The sequence below is a fragment of the Centruroides sculpturatus genome, unplaced genomic scaffold, assembly GCF_000671375.1.
Source record: "Centruroides sculpturatus isolate CEXI.00-Female unplaced genomic scaffold, Cexi_2.0 scaffold476, whole genome shotgun sequence".
In the NCBI taxonomy this organism is placed as follows: Eukaryota; Metazoa; Arthropoda; class Arachnida; order Scorpiones; family Buthidae; genus Centruroides; species Centruroides sculpturatus.
The window spans coordinates 255,798-278,218 of NW_019384596.1; the positions used below are offsets into that span (position 1 = coordinate 255,798).

General features: G+C 26.7%; 1 protein-coding gene across 1 annotated transcript in view; it reads left to right on the top strand.

Moving 5' to 3' along the window:
• Window positions 1-22,213, top strand: part of LOC111624881 (sodium-driven chloride bicarbonate exchanger-like) — an 84,517-nt gene extending 62,304 nt beyond the window's left edge. The window contains exons 22-24 of the mRNA XM_023367855.1: window positions 6,643-6,732; window positions 17,271-17,500; window positions 19,900-22,213. Of these exons, the coding sequence (XP_023223623.1) occupies window positions 6,643-6,732; window positions 17,271-17,500; window positions 19,900-20,098 (519 nt within the window). The 3' untranslated portion in view covers window positions 20,099-22,213. The remainder of the gene's footprint in view (window positions 1-6,642; window positions 6,733-17,270; window positions 17,501-19,899) is intronic.
• Window positions 22,214-22,421: the final 208 nt, after the last annotated feature.

The window sequence follows — 22,421 nt, forward strand, 5'->3', positions numbered from 1 at the left end:
TTATTTCATTATGTTATAATTATCAATTCAATTATTGTTAAAATCATAGTAAAATCGTTTTAATTTATATTTAATAAAGCTGTTTTTTATTGGAAGGTAAATTTCAACACATTTAAGATATATTATTTACAGTTATTTTTTAAATTAAAAAAAAAAATGCGTATATTTTGAGATAAAACAGTTTAAACAGTATTTTCTTTTTAAAATTTAATTAGAAAGATAACTGTTGCTTAATTTGTGCTTATTTATTACATTATTTTGTAATTCTTCAATTACATAATGAAGTAAATTGTAAAACTTTTAATTTAGAATATTTAAGAAAGTAAGTAATACAATGAGGACTTAAATAATTTATAAAATAATTGATAATAATAATAATGTAAGATTAATAATTTTGAAAAAAGTTAAATTTTATTTTTATCACTTACTTTTTTCTGTTTTTAAAAATTTCAATTTTCTAATTGGTTTTAATATTAAATAGTCCTAATTAAAACTTCTTTATGAAATAATCTAAAAAGAAAAAAAGTAATTTATGTAAGGAACTTGAAAACTATATTGAAATTGTTTTAATTATGCAAAAAAGAAAGATTATTATAATTTGGTATGTGTTTATAGAATTAAATTTATAACTCAAACCTGTTTATAAATAAAACTGCCTTTTTATTTTTTAAATAATAATAATAATTGATTCTTCCTTCATTCTTAATTTTAAATCCATCGAAGATAATGTTTTAATCACATTTTGCTATTTTTAAATGAAGTTTTTAGAATATATGATATTTTCATATAAAATTTTTGAAGTTTTTCTTTCTTGACAGTTAATGCATTTTCCATGATTTTATAATTGAAGAAAGAATTGTAAAGCATTTTATAAAAATCCAGCAATGAGTTTCATAACTTTCTTGGCTGTTCTGAGATTTTGTTTAGAAAATAAATTTTATATTATTAAACATAACACATTATACCACATACAATTTTATTATCAGATTTTATTATTAAAAACTTTTTATATTTTTAATTATAAAATGACAAAAAGCTTAATTTTGAAGATAGTCTTAAAGCATTTTGTTTTAAAAAAAAAGTTAAGTGCTAATAGAAAATAAAATCTTCATTAAGTTCAATTGCTCTTGAGATATGACACAAGATATTCCTCTCTTTCCATTCCCTCAACTTTTAACCACCAAAATTTAATAGCATTAATGCCTCTTTGTTTCTTAATCTCTACATTTACACTTATACAGATTTAAAAACAATTGTTTTAATTAAAATAAATATATTTTATAAAAAAAAATATACAGGAAAAGAATATTAAAATTATAATATGTATAATATATTAAAATGTCATAGAATAAATATATTAAATATGAGGTCATTTGTTGTAAGCTTGTTCAGTTATATAGGACTCCCATTTTTCTTTATATTTGTCTGATCATCTATTATATACTGTATGTAAATGTATGAAATATAATGATTGGCCTAAATTTTTACATATATTTATTTTAAACAGGTTTGATTTATATTAAAAATTGTTCATAATTAATATATTGAAAATTTATTATAATGGATCTTACGTTTCTTTTTTTTTTAAATTTTTGCTCCAAAAATTTTATTAAGAGTTGCACTGCTAAATATTTTATTTATTATTATTAGTTGCAACTTGTAGAATCTAGAAATTATTTTAAAATTATTGTTTTTAACAAATATTAATGAATTAATGAAATTATAAAAATATTAATTTTGAAATTGTATTTTGTAAATTTTATATTTTTTAGTTTGCAAGTTTACTATTTATTTATTTATTTTTTAATTAAGACATTTTCATTGTGCCACAAGCATATGTGACTTTTAGCCAGCAGATTTATGCAGAAATCTACCCTTTTTTTTAATTTAACTTTGGTTTTTTTCATATTACTTTCTTATATATTTAGAAATAGTTAATCAGCTTAATATCGCATTTGCTAGAATTATCACATTTCAATTTTTTGTTTTTCATTGCAAATGTTTTAGGTATGCCAAAATTATGTTTATTAAATTTTAATAAAAATATAACAGATTTTTTTTCCTTTGTATATATTATTTAAGTCAATTTAATAGTGCTTTTTAGATTAGTTTATTTTGATTTTTGCATTTATTTCTTCAAATATAGCTTATAAAATCATGAAAATTACTAAAGAAATGCAATTTAAAAAATATTTTTTAATATAATTTATTATGATAACATTATTTAATATATAGTTATTTGTAATAAAATTTCCTTCTTAATTAAAATTTATTTTTTTATTGCATCAACATGATGGTATTTATCTTTTTATTTTATAAAAATGTATTATTTCAAATAATTATGAAATATTTATTATTATAAAATTATCGTTAACATTTAAGAAGAATAACACTTACAGTTTGTTTTATTTTAACATCTTCTAAATTAAAAATTAATATTATAATTTTACTTAATATATTAAATTAATGTTAATTATATAATTTAACTGATAAATGGAAAAAAAAAACAGCTCAAAAAAACTGGTGAAAAAATTCAAAAATGGAAAGGATGTAAGTGCTATTCTTTCAGTATAAAATGGAATATAACTTTATAGATAAGTTGACTAAATTAGAAAATCTCATTAATTTGATAATTTCAGAATTAACTTATTAAAATTACAGGAAAAAAAAAAATATGGCACCAAACGTAACTATTTTTCAATTTAATCACATTCTTTTATGTATTAAAATGCCACTTTTGATAAAAGAATTTGCATTCTGTAATCTCGCCTCATAAGACTTAAAAATATTTTTATTTTTAGCTATTTGGGAAATATTTATAAAATTTGAAAATATTTGCAATTATCATTTAAACTATTATATTTACATTTATAAAATACAAATACAGTGAAAACTGCTTAGGCAACCACCTGCATCATGGAATAGTTTATACATAGAGTCTTCGTATAAGTTACCTGTATTAAATGACCACCTGTGTAATGCGACTGCTGGCATCGATTTTTGGTCTGAAACATACAACTGTAATAAGCAAGTACATCTGGTCTAAAGTATTGTTTGAACCCATCTCAACATTTCCCCCCTCCTAATATAATGAATTAGTCTAAACTCTTGTTGGAACCCACCTCACCACCCTTGAAATGATGTTTTATCATCATCAGGATAAAACATGATTCCTTCACTAAATGTTCATTGAATCTCCAACTGTTGCTAATGCGGTCTGGAGTATCACACCACCACAACCATCCTCTTCCAAGTCTGGGCCAAGAATGTCCTTTCTTCTTCCTTGCCTCAAGGCACCGTTTGCCTTTTTGTTCACTCTAGTTCTAAGATCTGGCACTCTCACCCAAGGGAAAAGGATCATAAAAGAAAATTCTAGAATGCAGAAGAACAAAGGAAGAGAACACTAACATAAACTTAAATTATTAATTACAATAAATATAACCTGGTGTACAGCCACAGATTCAACCAGGATCAGATAGAGGAAAGCTAGCAAGATCATTTGGTCTTGGTCTTGGGCACAGGAGCATTCAGAATTTAATTTTTTATATAAAAAGTGAAGAAAATGATGAAAAAGTTTTTGTGACTGTCCCAGGCTTAATATTCCATCTCTCAGGTTCAACAGTTACTGATGAGTTTGGAATATTTAATTAATGACAACATTGGAACTATGTATATTCATATATTGATGAATATATGAATATACACAGTTAAGTCAACCTGCCAATATTGTATAATATTGGTCAGGTTGACTTAGCTGTCAGAATATTAAATATTTTCAAAGACAATTTGAATTTATGTTTTGACAGTTTCCATTTTTATTATCTTAGATAGATTGGCATTATTATATAGATTTATTAAACTAATTAAGCATCATATATTTTATAATCATAACCAATAATGATTATCCCAATGGAAAATTTCTGTTGAAAATAAACAAGTAAAATGGCAAAACCGTATTTGGGACACGACTATGTCTCAGAGACGGAATCACTTTGATGCTCAAGGCAGGTCTCGTTCTCATTCTCCTATCTTCTTTGATATCGCTGCTTTTGGGCGCAATCATTCAAACTTCACCGGCCACAACCACGAGATCGTCCATGATGCATCTTTGATGAAATTAACCTATCTAATTTCAAAATTTCTCTCTGTTGCATGTCGACCCGGGTGAATTTTTGTTGATGCATAACAAAAAGTTCCCGTTTTTGAAAAAAAAATAATCGTGGCTGTTGTATCATCCAAAATTATTTTTTTATTTTGCACAAACAATATACAGTTTAACCCAATTATAACATCATCGAATGTAACGACAGCCCTAATATAATGTCAAATTTTTATTGGTCCCACTATTTTACTATACTAGATAATGTTTAAAAAAACCCACTTGTAACAACATAAAATCGTTTTAATGTCATATTTGAAGCACTTCTAAATTTACAAAATTAGATTACAAATTTTATTTAACATAGAAGAAACTACGTGTTCAGTCCTAAGGTCAGAGTTCATTTCTTAGAATGACTGTGGGTGGTACTCTTCCCTACCTGACTTCGGTGGGGTGAGGTGGCTGTTTTGCCTGTTTGTAGAAGAGGGTCTCCATTTTGGATTTTATTTTGACTTGATTCTCGGTCCCCTGACTACCTACGAGTCTGGATTTTTTATGCGCAAATGATTTGGGCACCTAATACTCTGTGCTAAATATCAACTCTCAACATGTACTCCTTCATACCTCTATGCTGGTAAGAACATCGGGCAATACGATTTTATAAACAAGACATAGTCTTGTCAACAACTATAGATGATAATATTGTCATATCTTAATATGATTTAATGCAAGCATATCAGTTCATTTTATAAATTTATACAGAAATCTATAGTTTACTGGTGTTACAAATAAACTAGGATTAGAAACTGAAAATTTTGTTTAATAAATATAAACATTTTTTTCTTGATATATTTCAAGTTTATTTGCATCATCTTTGTGTTTGAATTGACAGTATTTTTTATGATTAATAATTGTACCTATTTTTAGAATTTTCTTAAAGATTTCATTCAGAAAAATATTTATATTATTGATAGTAGATTATAAATAAGGTTTAAAATTTATATTAAATCAATATTAATAAAATATTGTCTGTTATTGAAATAGCAACTTTCTTCAATCATCAAGTTTATATTGTGGATTAAATATCACAATTTAAAAGCAAAGATACTTCATTAATAATGAAATAAAGATTATTTTAAAGATAAGTCTATGTTTGAAGTTTCTGAAATGCTGTATGATAAAAATTCAACGTACACTAGACCTATTTGGTCTGTAAACAGTATTTTTGAAATAAATCTGTTGGTTTCCTACACTTAGCAGTGTATGTGTTGAATTTTAACATGGTGTCAAGTTTTAGACAATTCTTTGTTATCCATTTACACAAATGTATCACTACAAACCTTCCTAAATGGTTTAGTAGCCTACCAGACCTTTTACCTTCATTGTTCTAAAGGTCTACACTTGGTTTGATTGTAAATGCAAACTTTTTGAGACTGCTACTAACCTTCAAGGTAAAGGCTGTATTTTTGCTTGCAACTTTCCTTTTGAATGCAAATCAAAAATTTTATTAATACATTTTTTAAAAAATTAAGCACATACCAAAACTGTTCTGCATTTTTATATACAGAAGCTCTTTGATCTCTTATAAGATCTCTGTTGATAGCTAACATATGTGCTGCTTTTTCATCATGTATTTTTGTCAAAAACTCAAAAGTTACTATTTTGAAGCTGANACACAACGAAAAGTTAAAAAAAAAAAATCTTTTAAGTTCCATATCTGTAAAAGAATTCAGATATTTTTCTTACTAACATCTGTAATTTTCTTGGGAATAAATGACATTAAAATTTGAACAAATTACTATAGCATATGATTTCAATGACTTTCTGATCTTGTCTAGATCTGTTACTGTCTCTATACAGTAACGAATCAAATATCTGGCAAGCTTGGAACCAGAAGTGATCTGGTTATTACTGACATTAAAACTAAAAATGTGAAATATTAGCCACTATAATTATAGCTAATTATTATCTGGCTATAATATATTGTAAAATATTATCAATACATTCCTAATTTAATAATCTTTTTAAGAAGATATTACGAAAGATGTATCTTTAAATTATTTTTATGTATTTTTCTTTTTGTATAATTTATTGGGCTGCAATTTGTTTCAATTTAATATAACTGTAAAGAACAATCTATTCTACTGTTATATATATTTATTTTGGAGTTTATTGTTGATATATCTATAAATAAAAATATTAAGTCATGAACATATATATAATATTATACTTATGCATGATCTGCAGCTATAGTATATATAATGTATTTATTGAAATATAGTGTGCATGCTAAAATGAAAATCCTATTAAATATGCTGTATTTAGTGGGATTTTTTTTATTCAGGTAAATACATATTTTTTCATAATTTATTATTTTTCACTTCATAATTCACTTTATTTTGACATTATGTACAAATTGACAAATCTAGACTGATGGTTTTCCAGTTTTGTTTATCATCAAGACTGGTGCCAGAGGCTCCCTATGGTGGTCTTTGTACTCCACCAGAATATTTTGAATTTCAAAGCCTGTACTTATTTTTCAGGGTGCTTTTACAGAGCCTCTGGCGAACGCATTAGAGTTTTCCTGTACTTTTGGGTCTCCAAATGAGACATCTTACTGGAATCAGTATCAGGTAATAGAAATGCAAAATAACATCATTTATACTTCTTTTTCTTTCTGCTATGTATCTGGAAGGATTAAATTACTTCTCAGATTTCATTATTTAGCATTTATGCTAAATAAACACAGTGATAACTTATTAAATTGAATAAAGGTAATTTAAATTTTATTTTGCCACAAAAATTTGATTATGTATTATTTTATAGAGAACAATAATATAACTTGATAATATTATATTTATATTTTAAACATTCATTAGATGAAAAATAGATATTAATTTTTCAGTCTGAAAGAATTGATAAATTACAATTATAATGAATTATTTCTTTCTCATGAATAAACAAAAGTCTAACTTTGTTTCTGTATTAGTTTCATATTAAAAAAATAAATAAAATAGTATGTTAAAATTTGAATGTTTTTAATTGTCAAATATGAATTCAATTCATGAGTTTGGTAAAAATTAATCTTATTTAGGTATAGAATTTTTCAGTTTGGAAATTATTGCAAATTTTTATTTTATAATACATACAAAATATCTCTCTCTTTACACGGGATGTAACATAACTCCATGCCAATATTTTAGGGATAGATTCTAGATCAAAAATAAGCTTAAAATACTGTATAAATATTTTTGAAATGCTACTTCATTTTTGAGATCTGGCCTGTAAAAAATGATATTGGAAACCAATTTTAAACTTTCTGCCAAAATGATAGTTGTTGTTTTGAATATATGGAAATTGAATTGCTCAGAATTTTCTCTGTTGACTTGGTGAATATTTTGAGTTCTTGTAAAGTATTCTGTTTAATTTTGTAAAATACAAAATGTTATTCAAAGTAAATTTACATTAAAAAACATGCTTTTTCAACTATTTTTTTAGTGTAAAGTGGATAAGTCTTTTTTTCACATTTATTATAGCCAGGTCTACTTGGGCAAAATTTACTTGTAGTTACCTCAAACAATTGACAAAATCATTAAAAAAATAGAAAATTTAAACAATTAATAATGCTAATGTTGGTACTCTGGTGAGAAATTTGAAAATAACTTTCTTTTTTGGCAGATCTCAAAAACAAAGCAGATTTTGGAAGAAGTTTATAGAGGATTTTAAGCTTATTTTTTGACCACAGAATCTATCTGTAAAATATTGGCATGGTGTTTCATTACACTCTGTACACATAGTATATGTACTTTGTTTCACAGAATGAAATATACAGTACATATAAAATGTTTCATTTTGTTTAAAAATAAAATTAGTCACAGTATTTAATAATAATCTTGTATTTTGTTATTTAATTATAATAAATGTATGAAATAATTTTATGGGAGATTGATAAAAAAAATAGTATAAATAATGGAATATAAATTTAAATTTTATTTTTAAAAATGTTTTTATATAATATAGAATAAAATAAAATAAAACTTTTTTTAATGAAAATTATTATTCATTTAATAGTTTTTTTCTCTTAGTAAAAACCATCAAATGTGTAAAATGTTGGCTTATAATTATTTTTCTTCAGTTCACAAATTAACTGATAATTATAAAATTCAAAAATTGAATTTTATGCATGTCAGTTAATTTAGATTTAGATTAATAATGCTAATGTAGAATAGGATAATCAACAAAAAAATAATTTTAGAAATTGTTGGAAAGTCTGTAAACTAGATGACCATATTATTAAAGAATAAAAATGAATAAAAAACAATTATTATATGAATAGCTTGCTTTATTCTGATTGAATGATATATGGGTTAACTATTTTGAAATAAATGCTAGACAGTTTTTTATAAAAAAAATTTTCATTTTCAGTTACTAGATACTTCAATATCAGGATGCCATTAGAACATCTAATAATCAAAATTATGCCACTAAGGGATAATATTCTGAATTACTTGTTTAATATGCTTCTTTTGTTGAAAATTTGAATTAAAATGAAGTATTTACTTTTAAAATTAAATCTCAGAATGTTAGTTAAATTTCACAAAGAATGAAACAACTCTAATTGACAGTTTGCCATCACAGTTCATTGACAAAACAAAAAAATCAGCATCCTTTTTGATAATATCAAACTACTCTTTTATGATGATCTACCTTATTTTATTTGAATATAGAAATGATGATTTTTCTATTGGGGCATTAATTCTTTAATTCCAGATCATAACCATAAATACAGATTTAATCTCATCTCATCTATATATATATTTTTGATAGATAGCATAATCTTGCCAAGTTTTTGATATATAGAAATTTATGATTACAATATATTTTCGACCATCACCGAATAACCAAACAACCATCATAATTAATCGGGCTATTATTAATAGTTAGATATTAAGTAATTTGATATTAGAGGTAGACATTAGGTGCCATCTCTTATCTAAATTAATAATTAAATTAATTTTATTAAATAATTTGGTTTAGTATCAATGCATCAAATGTTGTATCAGATTATACATTCAAATTTTTAATTAAAATACATTATCAGAAACCAAATGTTAAATTATTCACTACAGCAAAAACTGGTCAAACTTTTAATACAAATAACACCAAAACATCCAAAAAAAAAACCATCAAATAAATATTATTTAAATGAAATCATTTTCATTCATTTGATGGTTTTTTGGGTGTTCTGATATTATTTGTACCAAATGATAAATCTATAAACTATGAAGGTTTTTGAATTGAGAATTGTCTATTATATTCTATGCTTTTCCTCTTTCTGTGTAACGTTTTCATAGTCAATTAGAATATTGGGAAATATGTTTGAATATGAAAATCAACTGAAGTATTGAAGTATGTTGAAAAATGAAGCAATGAATATACTTCATTTTTCAAAGATTGTTTATGTATTGCATCTGTTTTGAACAGTTTTAACTAAACTAAAAATTATAGGAGTGCTTGCTCTGTTTCTTTATGTTAACTATTTTGAAACTATGTGATATTTTCTAAATACTTTATCAAAAAATGATTACAATGAAATGATTTTAAAAAGAAAATTTTAGCTCAATAACTGTTTGAAAAAATAAAAATAAGCTAAACATTCAATTAAAAAAAAACTCAAAATAAAATATTTGATGCTACTATTGGGTATCATTTAATAGTATGTAATATTAGCATTAATTACAATTACTCAAGAAAATGAGTTTACAAATCTTAATAATTAATTAATTTTATTACAGCAATAGTCTAATTTATATTTTAAGTTGATCATACATTTCTAATAATATTTTTAAACATTCTTGTTTGTTTTACATTTAGCTATAACAGTTTAATTACAGAATAATAATATGATGATCTATATATTATTATTGTTGTACATGTGGGGCCTGTAGACCAAATATACTCTGCCCTGAAAGGTCCATTGAGCACCCAAGAAAGATAGCTTCAGAAGTCTGACCTCTTTATAAAATAGACATCAGACTTCTAAAGGAAAGCTGAGAGATTTCACCAGGGCTCGACAAAATAGAACCCAGATGGACAAGACTATCTGAGCAGAGATCTGTACATTCAGAAATGAGGTGCTGTAGAGGAAAGTTTTAGTCAGCACAGATGTATACAAAAGTGACCAAAGCCGGTTGTAACACCAACCAAAAAGTGAATGTGATTCCTGTTAAAAAACAGAAAATCTTTAGTTTTCCCAGAGAGCAGGCTAGGTAAAAATGCCTTGTTCTAATTTAAACTAGGAATTAATCTTCATTGCTTATGATTGGGGTAGTCCAATATTTAACAGCTGTAAAGAAAGTATCATAAGAAATATCAAAAGCTGATTTTTGCCCTACAAAGGAATATGATGCATCCTGTTTGGCCAGTAAATCAGTACTTATATTGCCAGCAATATCTTAATATCCTGATACCAACAAAAGAAAGATCCTATACACACTGTCACTACACACTGTAGAAGCCACCCAGATAACCAACTCTGGTCACCCAACAAGAGTCAAGTGCCTTTAAGACAGTCTGACTGTCAGAAACAATGTAGATAGTCTTATTAAGAGGATTTCTATTTAAACTTGTGAAAACACACCAAATAACTTGCTAGCTAGCAACTCTGCTTTAAATACAATGAGGAATCTACCCAGCGGAACAAAAAAGCCCCTATTTGACTACCTATCACAAATGACACTTGTGCCTCTATCAGTTTTGATCTGTCTGTAAACCAGACTGCCTTGTGAAGAAAGGTCACTATATACAAATGCCAGTCAAGTGGAAAAGGAAATTAGATAGTATGTGTCAAGCATAAACATAAGAAACATTCTGTCAGAATGCATCAAAAAGGTGTCTTCTTTCATAATGTTCCCCAGTAGAGCAATATTCTGATAGTACTTGGTCTAGAAATAAGTTGACCAGCACTTTTGAGCCTATAAAGATCCTCTCTCACCTTAGCTGGAATGAACAGGTGCAGAGGAGAAAGATCCAATAGAACCTTGAGAACTATTTGGGATCATAGACATACTTTCCCAATATAAACAAGACATGCAGTATGCTACAAACTTTGCAGCTTAGACTAGTCCTTTCAATGTACTCTAGGCCATGAAACTAAGACAGCATAAGCTATTGTGGGTTGAGCACCATAATCAAAATCCAAAATACCCTATGGACATATAGTTGCAGACCCCAAGTTTTGCCTGCATACCTGGCCTTGTCTAATACTATTTCAAGGTGTAAAATCCATAACAGATTACAGTCATGTAAACTCTAAAGTTTTTACTTGACTCTAGCCTTTGTCTCTACACACTGTAGAAGCCACCCAGCAATGTTGGAGATTGATTTGGATAAATTTTAACAATGATTTATCCCTATTGGGATCACCGTACGTTATGGAGGAGTCAGTGGCAGTGGTTTATTGTTAGATCTTGAAACCACTGACCATGAGCCAGAAGCACAACAGCACAACTGGCTCCAATGTGTGTGGTCCGAAGCTTATGGGGTTATACCATATAACAGTTACTGGCTCCAACATTTCCAATAGACATACCCTCACACACATTTTTTTAGAATCAAAAATCATGCATGGGTTGTAACTTAGGGGAAATGCATGGTTGACATCTGCAGAGCCTCTAATGCAGATACAAAGTTGAATACAATGGAGTGTTGTCTGGTGACCCAATTTGGACCCTATTATATAGTTTGGTACTGGTGGATGTCACTCATATTTGGATGTGGCCATGGTACTCACATGAGAGCAACCCTATTAAGACACTAACAAACAAAGTAGACACACAACACTGAGCTCTATATTATTAAAAATATAATAGATTATGTAGATAATGATCAACTTATCCTAAATCTATCATCTAATTTCAATCAATATTTAAAAATTTTTATAGTTTATCTCTGATTGTATGGGTATTGTTTTCAAGTTGTATATTTGAAAATATATTTAAAGTCAGAATTTAATAACATCAGGTTTTCTTTCAATTTTAACAAAAATGTAAAATTATCTAGATATATTCTACAGTAATTTCATTATGAAGGTTATATTTTAGAAATAATTACTTATGTAAATTATTTGTATTAAATAATAATTTTAGGTTTTTGCTTAATTTTTTAAACATATATTTAAATATACAAAGAAATTATTTATAAATTTTAAAATATACATTAATATTTAATTTCTTTATTAATTATAACTGTTAAAATATAGTTTATGTTGTTTTGGTGTTGTTGTTGTTATTAAAATAATTAATTTTAGAAAAATTATAGGATTTCTATTGATAATTCTACATAAATAAATGAAAGTATATTATCAATAGAAAGGATATGTTATAAAGGAAAGAAAATATTTAAATTTAAAGTTAAGCTTTTATTATAATTATTACTAAAATAATTCTAATCTATAAATAAAAGATTTGATAAGATTTCTTTAGTTTTTAATCACAAAATACATCATACATCAAAATAAATTTTGAGAATCTTGTTCATCTGGGAGTTGTTACACATATCTTTATTAAAACTCTGCAACTCTTCCACTCTTGAAATTCCTGATATTTGGATAACACTTTAAAAATTAAGGTTTTAAGTTTTTATAATCTAGATTTATTTTCGTTTTAACTGAATTTAAACTTAATTTTACTTAGCCTTATCTTAGCTATCCATTTTCATATTTTATTTATTTCTTATTCACATTTTATATTTCAATAACACTTTCTGTATTTGTTTTAAATTTAAATCAAAATCTCTATCCCACACATTCAGAAACTAACACATTTAGGTTAAAAATGTTCTCATGTTCACATATGTTTTAAATATGTTAGAATTAGAACAATTCCAATGTATTTATTATCAATGTTTATACAATACTCTTAGCATATAATTAATTAATTTTATTACAGCAATAGTCTAATTTATATTTTAAGTTGATCATACATTTCTAATAATATTTTTAAACATTCTTGTTTGTTTTACATTTAGCTATAACAGTTTAATTACAGAATAATAATATGATGATCTATATATTATTATTGTTGTACATGTGGGGCCTGTAGACCAAATATACTCTGCCCTGAAAGGTCCATTGAGCACCCAAGAAAGATAGCTTCAGAAGTCTGACCTCTTTATAAAATAGACATCAGACTTCTAAAGGAAAGCTGAGAGATTTCACCAGGGCTCGACAAAATAGAACCCAGATGGACAAGACTATCTGAGCAGAGATCTGTACATTCAGAAATGAGGTGCTGTAGAGGAAAGTTTTAGTCAGCACAGATGTATACAAAAGTGACCAAAGCCGGTTGTAACACCAACCAAAAAGTGAATGTGATTCCTGTTAAAAAACAGAAAATCTTTAGTTTTCCCAGAGAGCAGGCTAGGTAAAAATGCCTTGTTCTAATTTAANTAAAAAATAATTTTTAATGATACAATAGTCTTCGTTAGGCTTAACATCGACGAAAATTCAACACGAAGTGACACGCAACGGAGAAAAATTTCAATATGGGATAAATTAATATATTTTTTCGTACATAATTGGTTATCCGAACAACCCCAGTCCCCAATTGATTCGGATAAATGATGCTCTACTGTACTTGTATTTAATTCATCAAACAAATAAATTTAATGCCAAAAGACAGTACAGTTTTTTACATATGGGATTTACTCCTCACAACAATCCTAAAATCAGTACAGCATTGATACAATGCCCTGGAGCTAGTGCATTTTATGTTCTGCTATTCTCTTCCATTGTCTTTGACAGAGCCATCTCTATCCGAAAGATGAGTGCCCATGGGTATCCCAGTCTAATATGTGAGCTAGTAATGAGGAAGCTTGAATTCAACTTTATACCTAAATATATCAACAACATATTATATTATGTATATATGGATGATATCCTTATCATTTGGAAAGTTAAATTAAATGCTAATGCATTTCTTTATCATTAACAATAATTCTTATTGTCTTATCTTTAATTGAACAAGAAAGCATGTCATCAGCTTACTTCCTGGATATACAAGTCATGGTAAGTGATGGAACCTTAAAAACTGAGATATAATTTCACAATAAAAGTAGAAAATATCTGTCTGTTTCAAGTAACCCCTTCTTCATCATTTGCATAAAACACAGAATGTTTTAATTTTTTATCCTCAAAAGACACACTGCAAAAATAACTAAAAGTATCTTCATACTATTGAATCCTCAGAACTGAGGGACAGCATTCATAAAAATGTAGCCATATGTAGACCTGAGAGTTTGTAATATCTTGACTGATAAATGTTTCATAAAGTGTTGATGTAGACCAGTGTTTTTCAACCTGTGGGTCACGACCCCCTTGGGGGTCACAGGTAGAAGAAAAAGACAAGTGTTTGTAAGTCCTACACTACATTAAAAAAACTACAATTTCAGCGAGAATTACAGCCCACCCCAGAAAATGATAGCGGAAAAAGTGTTGAGCTGATTTGCAAATAGAAATAAAAAATAGAAAAGTGGAAGCTGAAAATTCAGATCCTAAAAAAAAAAAAAAAACAGGTCAACAGTTCCCTGTGCCTAATGTTATAATTAAAGGAAGTTTCATACTTTGTGTGTTAAATTATTGTTGATTCTTCTGAAACTTTCATTTTAATCAACAATAATTTGTCTGAACAGAAAGAAAATTAAATACATAATTTTTAAAGTCACTGATATAGTTGTAATATGGCCCTAGGGGGGTCGCCAGAATTTTTTAACTTGTAAAGGGGTCGCGCGACGTATTCAAGAAGGTTGAAAAACACTGATGTAGACCAGCCTTAAGGAAGATGTGGACATCTTCCAGACATTAGGAGTGTTTGTAATTCCTTTGAGGACAGGCATTTTGGAATGTACAGCATCTACATATGATATACTTCTTGCCTTCTAGTTGTACAAGTCAAGGAACATCAATATAATTCTAACAAACTCAACTTCTTTTTCATCATTTACCATGCAACCATGTCATATAAAAACACAAAACTTGTAAATGAAATTCCAGTATAGTTTAATGCAGATAGAATTTTTCAATCTACTTAGATCTTCTTCAGACTAATGTGTTCCAAAATGGAATGTGAGGAAAGGAACATTTTAAAATTATTTGAAAATGCCCAAACACAAATAATGCACAAGTGTACATAATGTGATACAAAATAACAAATTCTGTAACATGCAACCATGTAGTCATTTGGAAGAATGCTGTTTTAGTTAGGAGAATGCACAACCCAGCTCTAGCCAAATTCTTGATATATATAAACAGTGTTAAAAGTCTGCATAAACCACAGGACATCTATGAACATGGCATCTTCTATACTGCTAGATTATCTTACTGTCATTATTCTACAGTACATCACACTATAATATATTTGTATAACCTTGATGTTTCATTATTTTTTAGGTTATTATTAATACAATTTTAAATGTTATTTTCATGATTATTCATTTATTTTAATGATGTCATTTTGTAATATTGACATTGTCAAATGGAATGTGTATGCTCAAATTATTTTGAACTATCATTCTGGAATTCCTTTATGTGTAGTTAAAACCTGAAGGTGGCTTGTTAAAGTAGCCAAAAACATTTGTTTTTCAAAATTAAATGCTGAATTTCAAAGTTTATTCATTTATTTATTTATTTTTTTTTCTGATCAGATTGTCCAGTTGGATATTCTTTTTTGCTTTACATATCCCCTTATTATTATTATTGAAATTTTATTACTTATTAAATTTCTATTGATTTAATTGCTTGTGCATTTATTGTTTTTAATACAGTCATAAGTTATTGTAAATTTGGTTGCAAAGAACATACAAATTCTTTCTTTTCTTTTACATTAAATATTAATATCTTGACTAATGTCTTTCAGATGTACTAATAAATACGAATTTTCCAAATACTTTACTGAATCACACTCAATGCTAATAATCTGATCTTACTCATTTTGCGAAATTGAACAGGGCTGTAAAAACTTTATTTTTACTGTCTGTATGTTCTTATTGAGTGAAGAAATACATAATTAATTTTTTTGTTATTATTTTTACTAATATTTGTTAATATATAAAACATGCTACATATATGAATTCAATTCATGAGTTTGGTAAAAATTAATCTTATTTAGGTATAGAATTTTTCAGTTTGGAAATTATTGCAAATTTTTATTTTATAATACATACAAAATATCTCTCTCTTTACACGGGATGTAACATAACTCCATGCCAATATTTTAGGGATAGATTCTAGATCAAAAATAAGCTTAAAATACTGTATAAATATTTTTGAAATGCTACTTCATTTTTGAGATCTGGCCTGTAAAAAATGATATTGGAAACCAATTTTAAACTTTCTGCCAAAATGATAGTTGTTGTTTTGAATATATGGAAATTGAATTGCTCAGAATTTTCTCTGTTGACTTGGTGAATATTTTGAGTTCTTGTAAAGTATTCTGTTTAATTTTGTAAAATACAAAATGTTATTCAAAGTAAATTTACATTAAAAAACATGCTTTTTCAACTATTTTTTTAGTGTAAAGTGGATAAGTCTTTTTTTCACATTTATTATAGCCAGGTCTACTTGGGCAAAATTTACTTGTAGTTACCTCAAACAATTGACAAAATCATTAAAAAAATAGAAAATTTAAACAATTAATAATGCTAATGTTGGTACTCTGGTGAGAAATTTGAAAATAACTTTCTTTTTTGGCAGATCTCAAAAACAAAGCAGATTTTGGAAGAAGTTTATAGAGGATTTTAAGCTTATTTTTTGACCACAGAATCTATCTGTAAAATATTGGCATGGTGTTTCATTACACTCTGTACACATAGTATATGTACTTTGTTTCACAGAATGAAATATACAGTACATATAAAATGTTTCATTTTGTTTAAAAATAAAATTAGTCACAGTATTTAATAATAATCTTGTATTTTGTTATTTAATTATAATAAATGTATGAAATAATTTTATGGGAGATTGATAAAAAAAATAGTATAAATAATGGAATATAAATTTAAATTTTATTTTTAAAAATGTTTTTATATAATATAGAATAAAATAAAATAAAACTTTTTTTAATGAANATTTTATTAAAAGAGAAATTTTAATAAATGAATTCGAAAATTACTATAGGGAATGTTACTACCAAATGCTAGTTCAGGAAATGTTGCTATTCCTCTTGCAAATGGTAACATCTTAAAGGTACCCGTGGAAAAATTTAAAGGAGAAAATGAATCCGGTGACCAGTCGGCCATTAACATATCAGAACAACTAGCACAAACTGGACTTTGGCAAAGTATTGATCAGCAAGTTCAGAAGACACCACAACTCCAGCCAAAATCAGTCTTTGTTAATGCTGTCAGGTGAGGAATGTTGAAAAGCTTGCTTTTTTAATTACATATTTTAATTTTAATTGATGAAGAATTCTTAATTATTATTTTTTAAAATTTTAATTAACAAACTTAGTTTATTTTCAAAGTAAATTATTGTTCTCAAAAGAGATTAATTTTGGATTTTGATAAGTTTTTATATCAGATTACTTGAAGAAATGACTTTGGTACTCTAGATACTAAATAGTATTTGGAACTTTACAATAGTAAAAAGTAAACTTAATTATAACGACATTAAATTTTAAATAAGAAATTTTATAATTCCTGTATTAAATCCAATGTTCACACAAATTTTTTTCTATGAAATCTTAATACACTAAAAATGTAATAAAGCCAAAATAGTCTCATCTGGTTGCTATATATTATTTTCTGTGGCTAAGCTTTAAGTAAATGCACATTAATTTGCTGAAGTTTAGTTGACTTTGCTTTTCTGTTTGTTTAACTAGAATTTCTTTTCCTGTTTGGTCATCAATGGACATTAAGAACTAATTGATAATGTGAAACCAAATATTGTTTGTTAGAAACCTGTTTATTTAAAACAGATGATTTCTTATTTCTCTTAATGTTATTTTATCTATTGTAATATATATATTAATAAGTATATATTTGCTAATACATGCACATTTGTAGATATTTACAAATGTATTTAACACATTAACAATATTCAAAGTTAAATACATCTTTGTTGATTTAAAACAAGTTAATTAATTACAGGGTGGAAAGAGTGAAAAAAAATTATTTAATTAAGATTTTAAATTTCAAATTATACATGATACAAAAGATAGGATTCTAACATACAAAATTTTTCATTTAACATAAATATGTATTAAATATATGATTTTTTATTTATAAAATGAAAAATATTTTCACTATGATGATGATTATAAATTACTAAAAGCTAACTGTTTTATAAACAAAGCTAATTACTACAAAGCGTGTGGAATAATTTGTATATTAACTCTCGAATGTAGTTTCTCCACCCATCTACTGTCCACTTCATTGTATTGCGCTGCATCTACGTACTCCTGTAGCCCTTTTTAGTATGTCTCTCTTTTCATGATGACCATGACCTTGGATTTATCCACTCTGATAAATTTTAATGATTAACTAACTATAGTATATTTAATAAAAACCTTTCAAAGATGTAAAAAGTTTGGTTTACGCTTCTTTAAATATAAATCTCAATACAAAATGTAAGTATAAATGATTAGATGAAAAATTATTGATTATAATTAATAACTTTTAAATACAATAATTGTAATAATTACATAAAAATGCATATAAAAAATATTAATCAACAACAATTTAAATGTAAAAGTTTTCACATCAAAGTGCGATTATTAGTATTTTTATTAGACTATCTATTTATAATTGCTCAACCTATACAATAAATTTGTTTATTTAAAATATACTAACTTATCTGAAAGTCACTTGATCAGAACCAGAAACATTAATTAAAGTAGTTAGAGTAGTATTTATATAAAATTATTTTAATCTAAAGTAGTGGCTTGATTAATATTATATTGTATATTAATGAGGGGGATAGTCATGATTAAATGCAATATTTATTTTTATTCAGTAAATATAAATTAATTTGTGTGATAAAAAACTAATATAAAGAAATATTTATTACCATAATTTTGTAATAAGGGTGTATAACGTATTTTAAGGAATGTACTAATAATCTGATCTGTCATAAATAAATTATAATAAAATGTATGTAGGCAAAAACAAAATTATACTTACTAACCTGAGGTATTACTTTTTTGCATAATTATATTAATTAATTACTTTTTGCTTTTAATAAATAAGGATGATATTTATTTTATCCTCATTATAGCAGAGTTTCAATAATTTATTGACCTAGATTGTTTTGAAATAATTTATAATAATATCTTATAGTGTACATGTGTATTTCAATAAAATAGGTTGTTTTTACAGCATTAAGTCCATTATATTCAGTAGCCTTAATCTATCATTAATGATTTTGTTAAAATATAATTAATAAAAAAACATCATCATTTTGATAATTTTTTTTATGATTAATAAGAATTATATAAAATATATTATAACAATATAGACAAGATTCTAAATAAAATACAATGTCTATTGATGATCATAACAAAGCATGCTCTTAAAGAATTGGCACATGCTAGATCACCAGTAATATAGTTGGACTTTAGTAGCACATGCTACAGCAACTCCTAAACCAATCTTATTTCCTTTTTTTCTCCACATTGCATTCCTTTGTTTTCTCATCTGCCCTGCAAAAAAAAGCCAGGTAGGTATTTTGAAATTACTTGCTTCTGCATCATACTAAATATTTTATGTATTGTTTATACGACAGATTATAATTTATTTTATAATTACAGCAGGAAGAAGAAGAGGGGGAGAGCAAAGAAAGATGCAAAGAATGAAGAAGAACGTAGACGATTGTCTACCATGGCAGAAGAAGATGATGAGGATGACTGTGGAATAACCATCAAGATTGATGCTCCCACTCCGTGCCCTTCAAACGGTCCCTCCCTGCACAATTCCCCAACAGATAAGCACAACGAGACTTCTGTTTGATCAATGTATTAATTAGAAAAAAATTAGTTCAATTCATAATATCTAAATGATTAAAATAGAATTTGTATTGCCTTACTTACATATCTATTTAATCATTGAAGTGAGTGAGATGCAGTACAATTCTGGAAGAGAAATAAGGTAGCTATTTGTAATGACAATGTGAAGAACATTTAATACATTACCACTAATTATATGAAACATTCAAACATAGAATTAAATAGATCTGTAAATAGCATCATCTGAATGTCATTAGGATACATGAACTTGCAAAATGGTGAAAATATTTGTATTAGCACATCGGGAAAACTGCTGTCAAAAGTTGCATCTTACGAATTGCAATTGACAAACTTGAAAAAACCAAAGCTGTCGATTCATATGTTGTCACGAACATTTTAGTATTAATCGGCAAACAGTCGGACAGTGACGAAAATAATAATTTCTGACTGTTAGTGCACCTTGCTTTGGGAGTGACGGTTGGTGATGGAAGCTAACTGCTTTACATAATAGGTTTCTGATGCCTTTATTTCAATTTTTGTTTATGAAATAATTTGTGGGTTACAATTTATAAAGAAACTGTAGTAAAACATTGCTAGTCTCTTAAGTGTTTGTTGGTGTAATTAGAAACATCTATCTATATTTGTCACTATCAAGAATTACTGGAAATAGAGAATTAAAAAGCAAAGTAGTTTGTTGTATCAAATAGATAGATGCCTTTCTTTTCCTGTGATGGGTGGTTTCCAGTTTGTTCTGAAATTATTTCAGATAGCTAGAACATCACCATTTTATTTTTAATCATGAGGAAGAAGAATAAAATGAAATGTGTAAATTTTTAATATAGTTTAATTTCAAAAACTTTGGAAATTATTCTGTGTGCCTGGCAATAGATGAATCTTTTATTTCATTTAAAGTGATACATGTATTCAAGATATTGCAATGCAGGGTTTCCCAAGTTAAATTCACAGAATCCTGGGGTCCACAGAATCTCAATTTTTATTCTGCAGACATTCCAGGATTCTAAAAAGTAAAAACTAAAGTTCTGTGAGAAAATTTCCATAAGTAAAAAATGATAATGTGATCCTTTTTTTTTTGCAGAAAAATTTTCTGAAATTCTGCAAAAATTTTATTTAAATATAATGATCTGTTGCCAAATTAAATTGGGAAACACTGCTGTAATGAGAAGCAATTGTTTTTTAGGGTACAGAAAGACAATATGCAAGATGTGTATCAAACTTAAGTTTATGCATATTTATAGTTCACTCAGGCTTTTTATTACTTTTTTAATTTAAATATTAAAATTAGTGGCAGCATTTCTACAAAACCAGAATTTAAATTTGAATGATTATTAGGAGAAGATAAAGATAATGAAATGCCAATCAGGATATATCTAATACACAATTGCCCTGCCAGAAACGTATGTTATAGTTAAATTTATTAAAGACGAATTTTTTTTAATATCATATTTAAGTACTCGAATAGTTTGCTTTTATGATTCTACTTTAAATCGGTGATATCTTTGACAGTGCCAAAATTATCTCGTCCCAGAAAATCAAAGGAAACTGCAGACACAATCATCAGATCACTGGTATGCTATATGCATAAATTTAAAGAAATCTATTTCAATTATAATATAATGATTGTATGTAGGAGATAGGAGAAATGTTTTAATATTTTCTTTCTTCTTTCATAATTTTTGCAAGCAATAGTCTTCATATCATTCACAAGTAAAAGATTTTTAGCAATAAGTCACAATGATAGCAGGTAGTTTATATGGGTGTATAATACTTCTATGTTAATCAAAACCAATGTAAAAATTATGTACTTGTACTCTATTCTATATCCATCTTAACCTATCTCCCACTGGCAGGGCTGTAAAAATTTAAAAAAGAAAAAATTATTTATTAAAAATATTTAAGTGCTGATACTGTTTACTGTTTTATTATAATTAATTTACACTATCTCTTGTTTTAAAAAAAACTGATAAACCACATTTTAATACACAATTAGTATTGTAATGAACACCGAATTCAAGATAAGCACTGCATATTTTTATACATAAAACCAGAGCCGGCCCTACCATAGGGTGAACGGAGCAGCCGCTCCAGGCGCTAAGTTCTAGGGGGTGCCTCAGTGGTAAAGAAAATTAAAGGGTATAAATTAGGGGCAACCAAGGGGACGCCATAATAGGATCTTGCTCCATCCTAAAACTTGCGTCGGGCTGCCACTGCATAAAACATTTCATTAATTCCATGGAATTTAAATACATTTGATATTGCCAAATGTAGAGTTCAATTCAGGAGTGAACGATTTGAAAATTAAGAAAGTA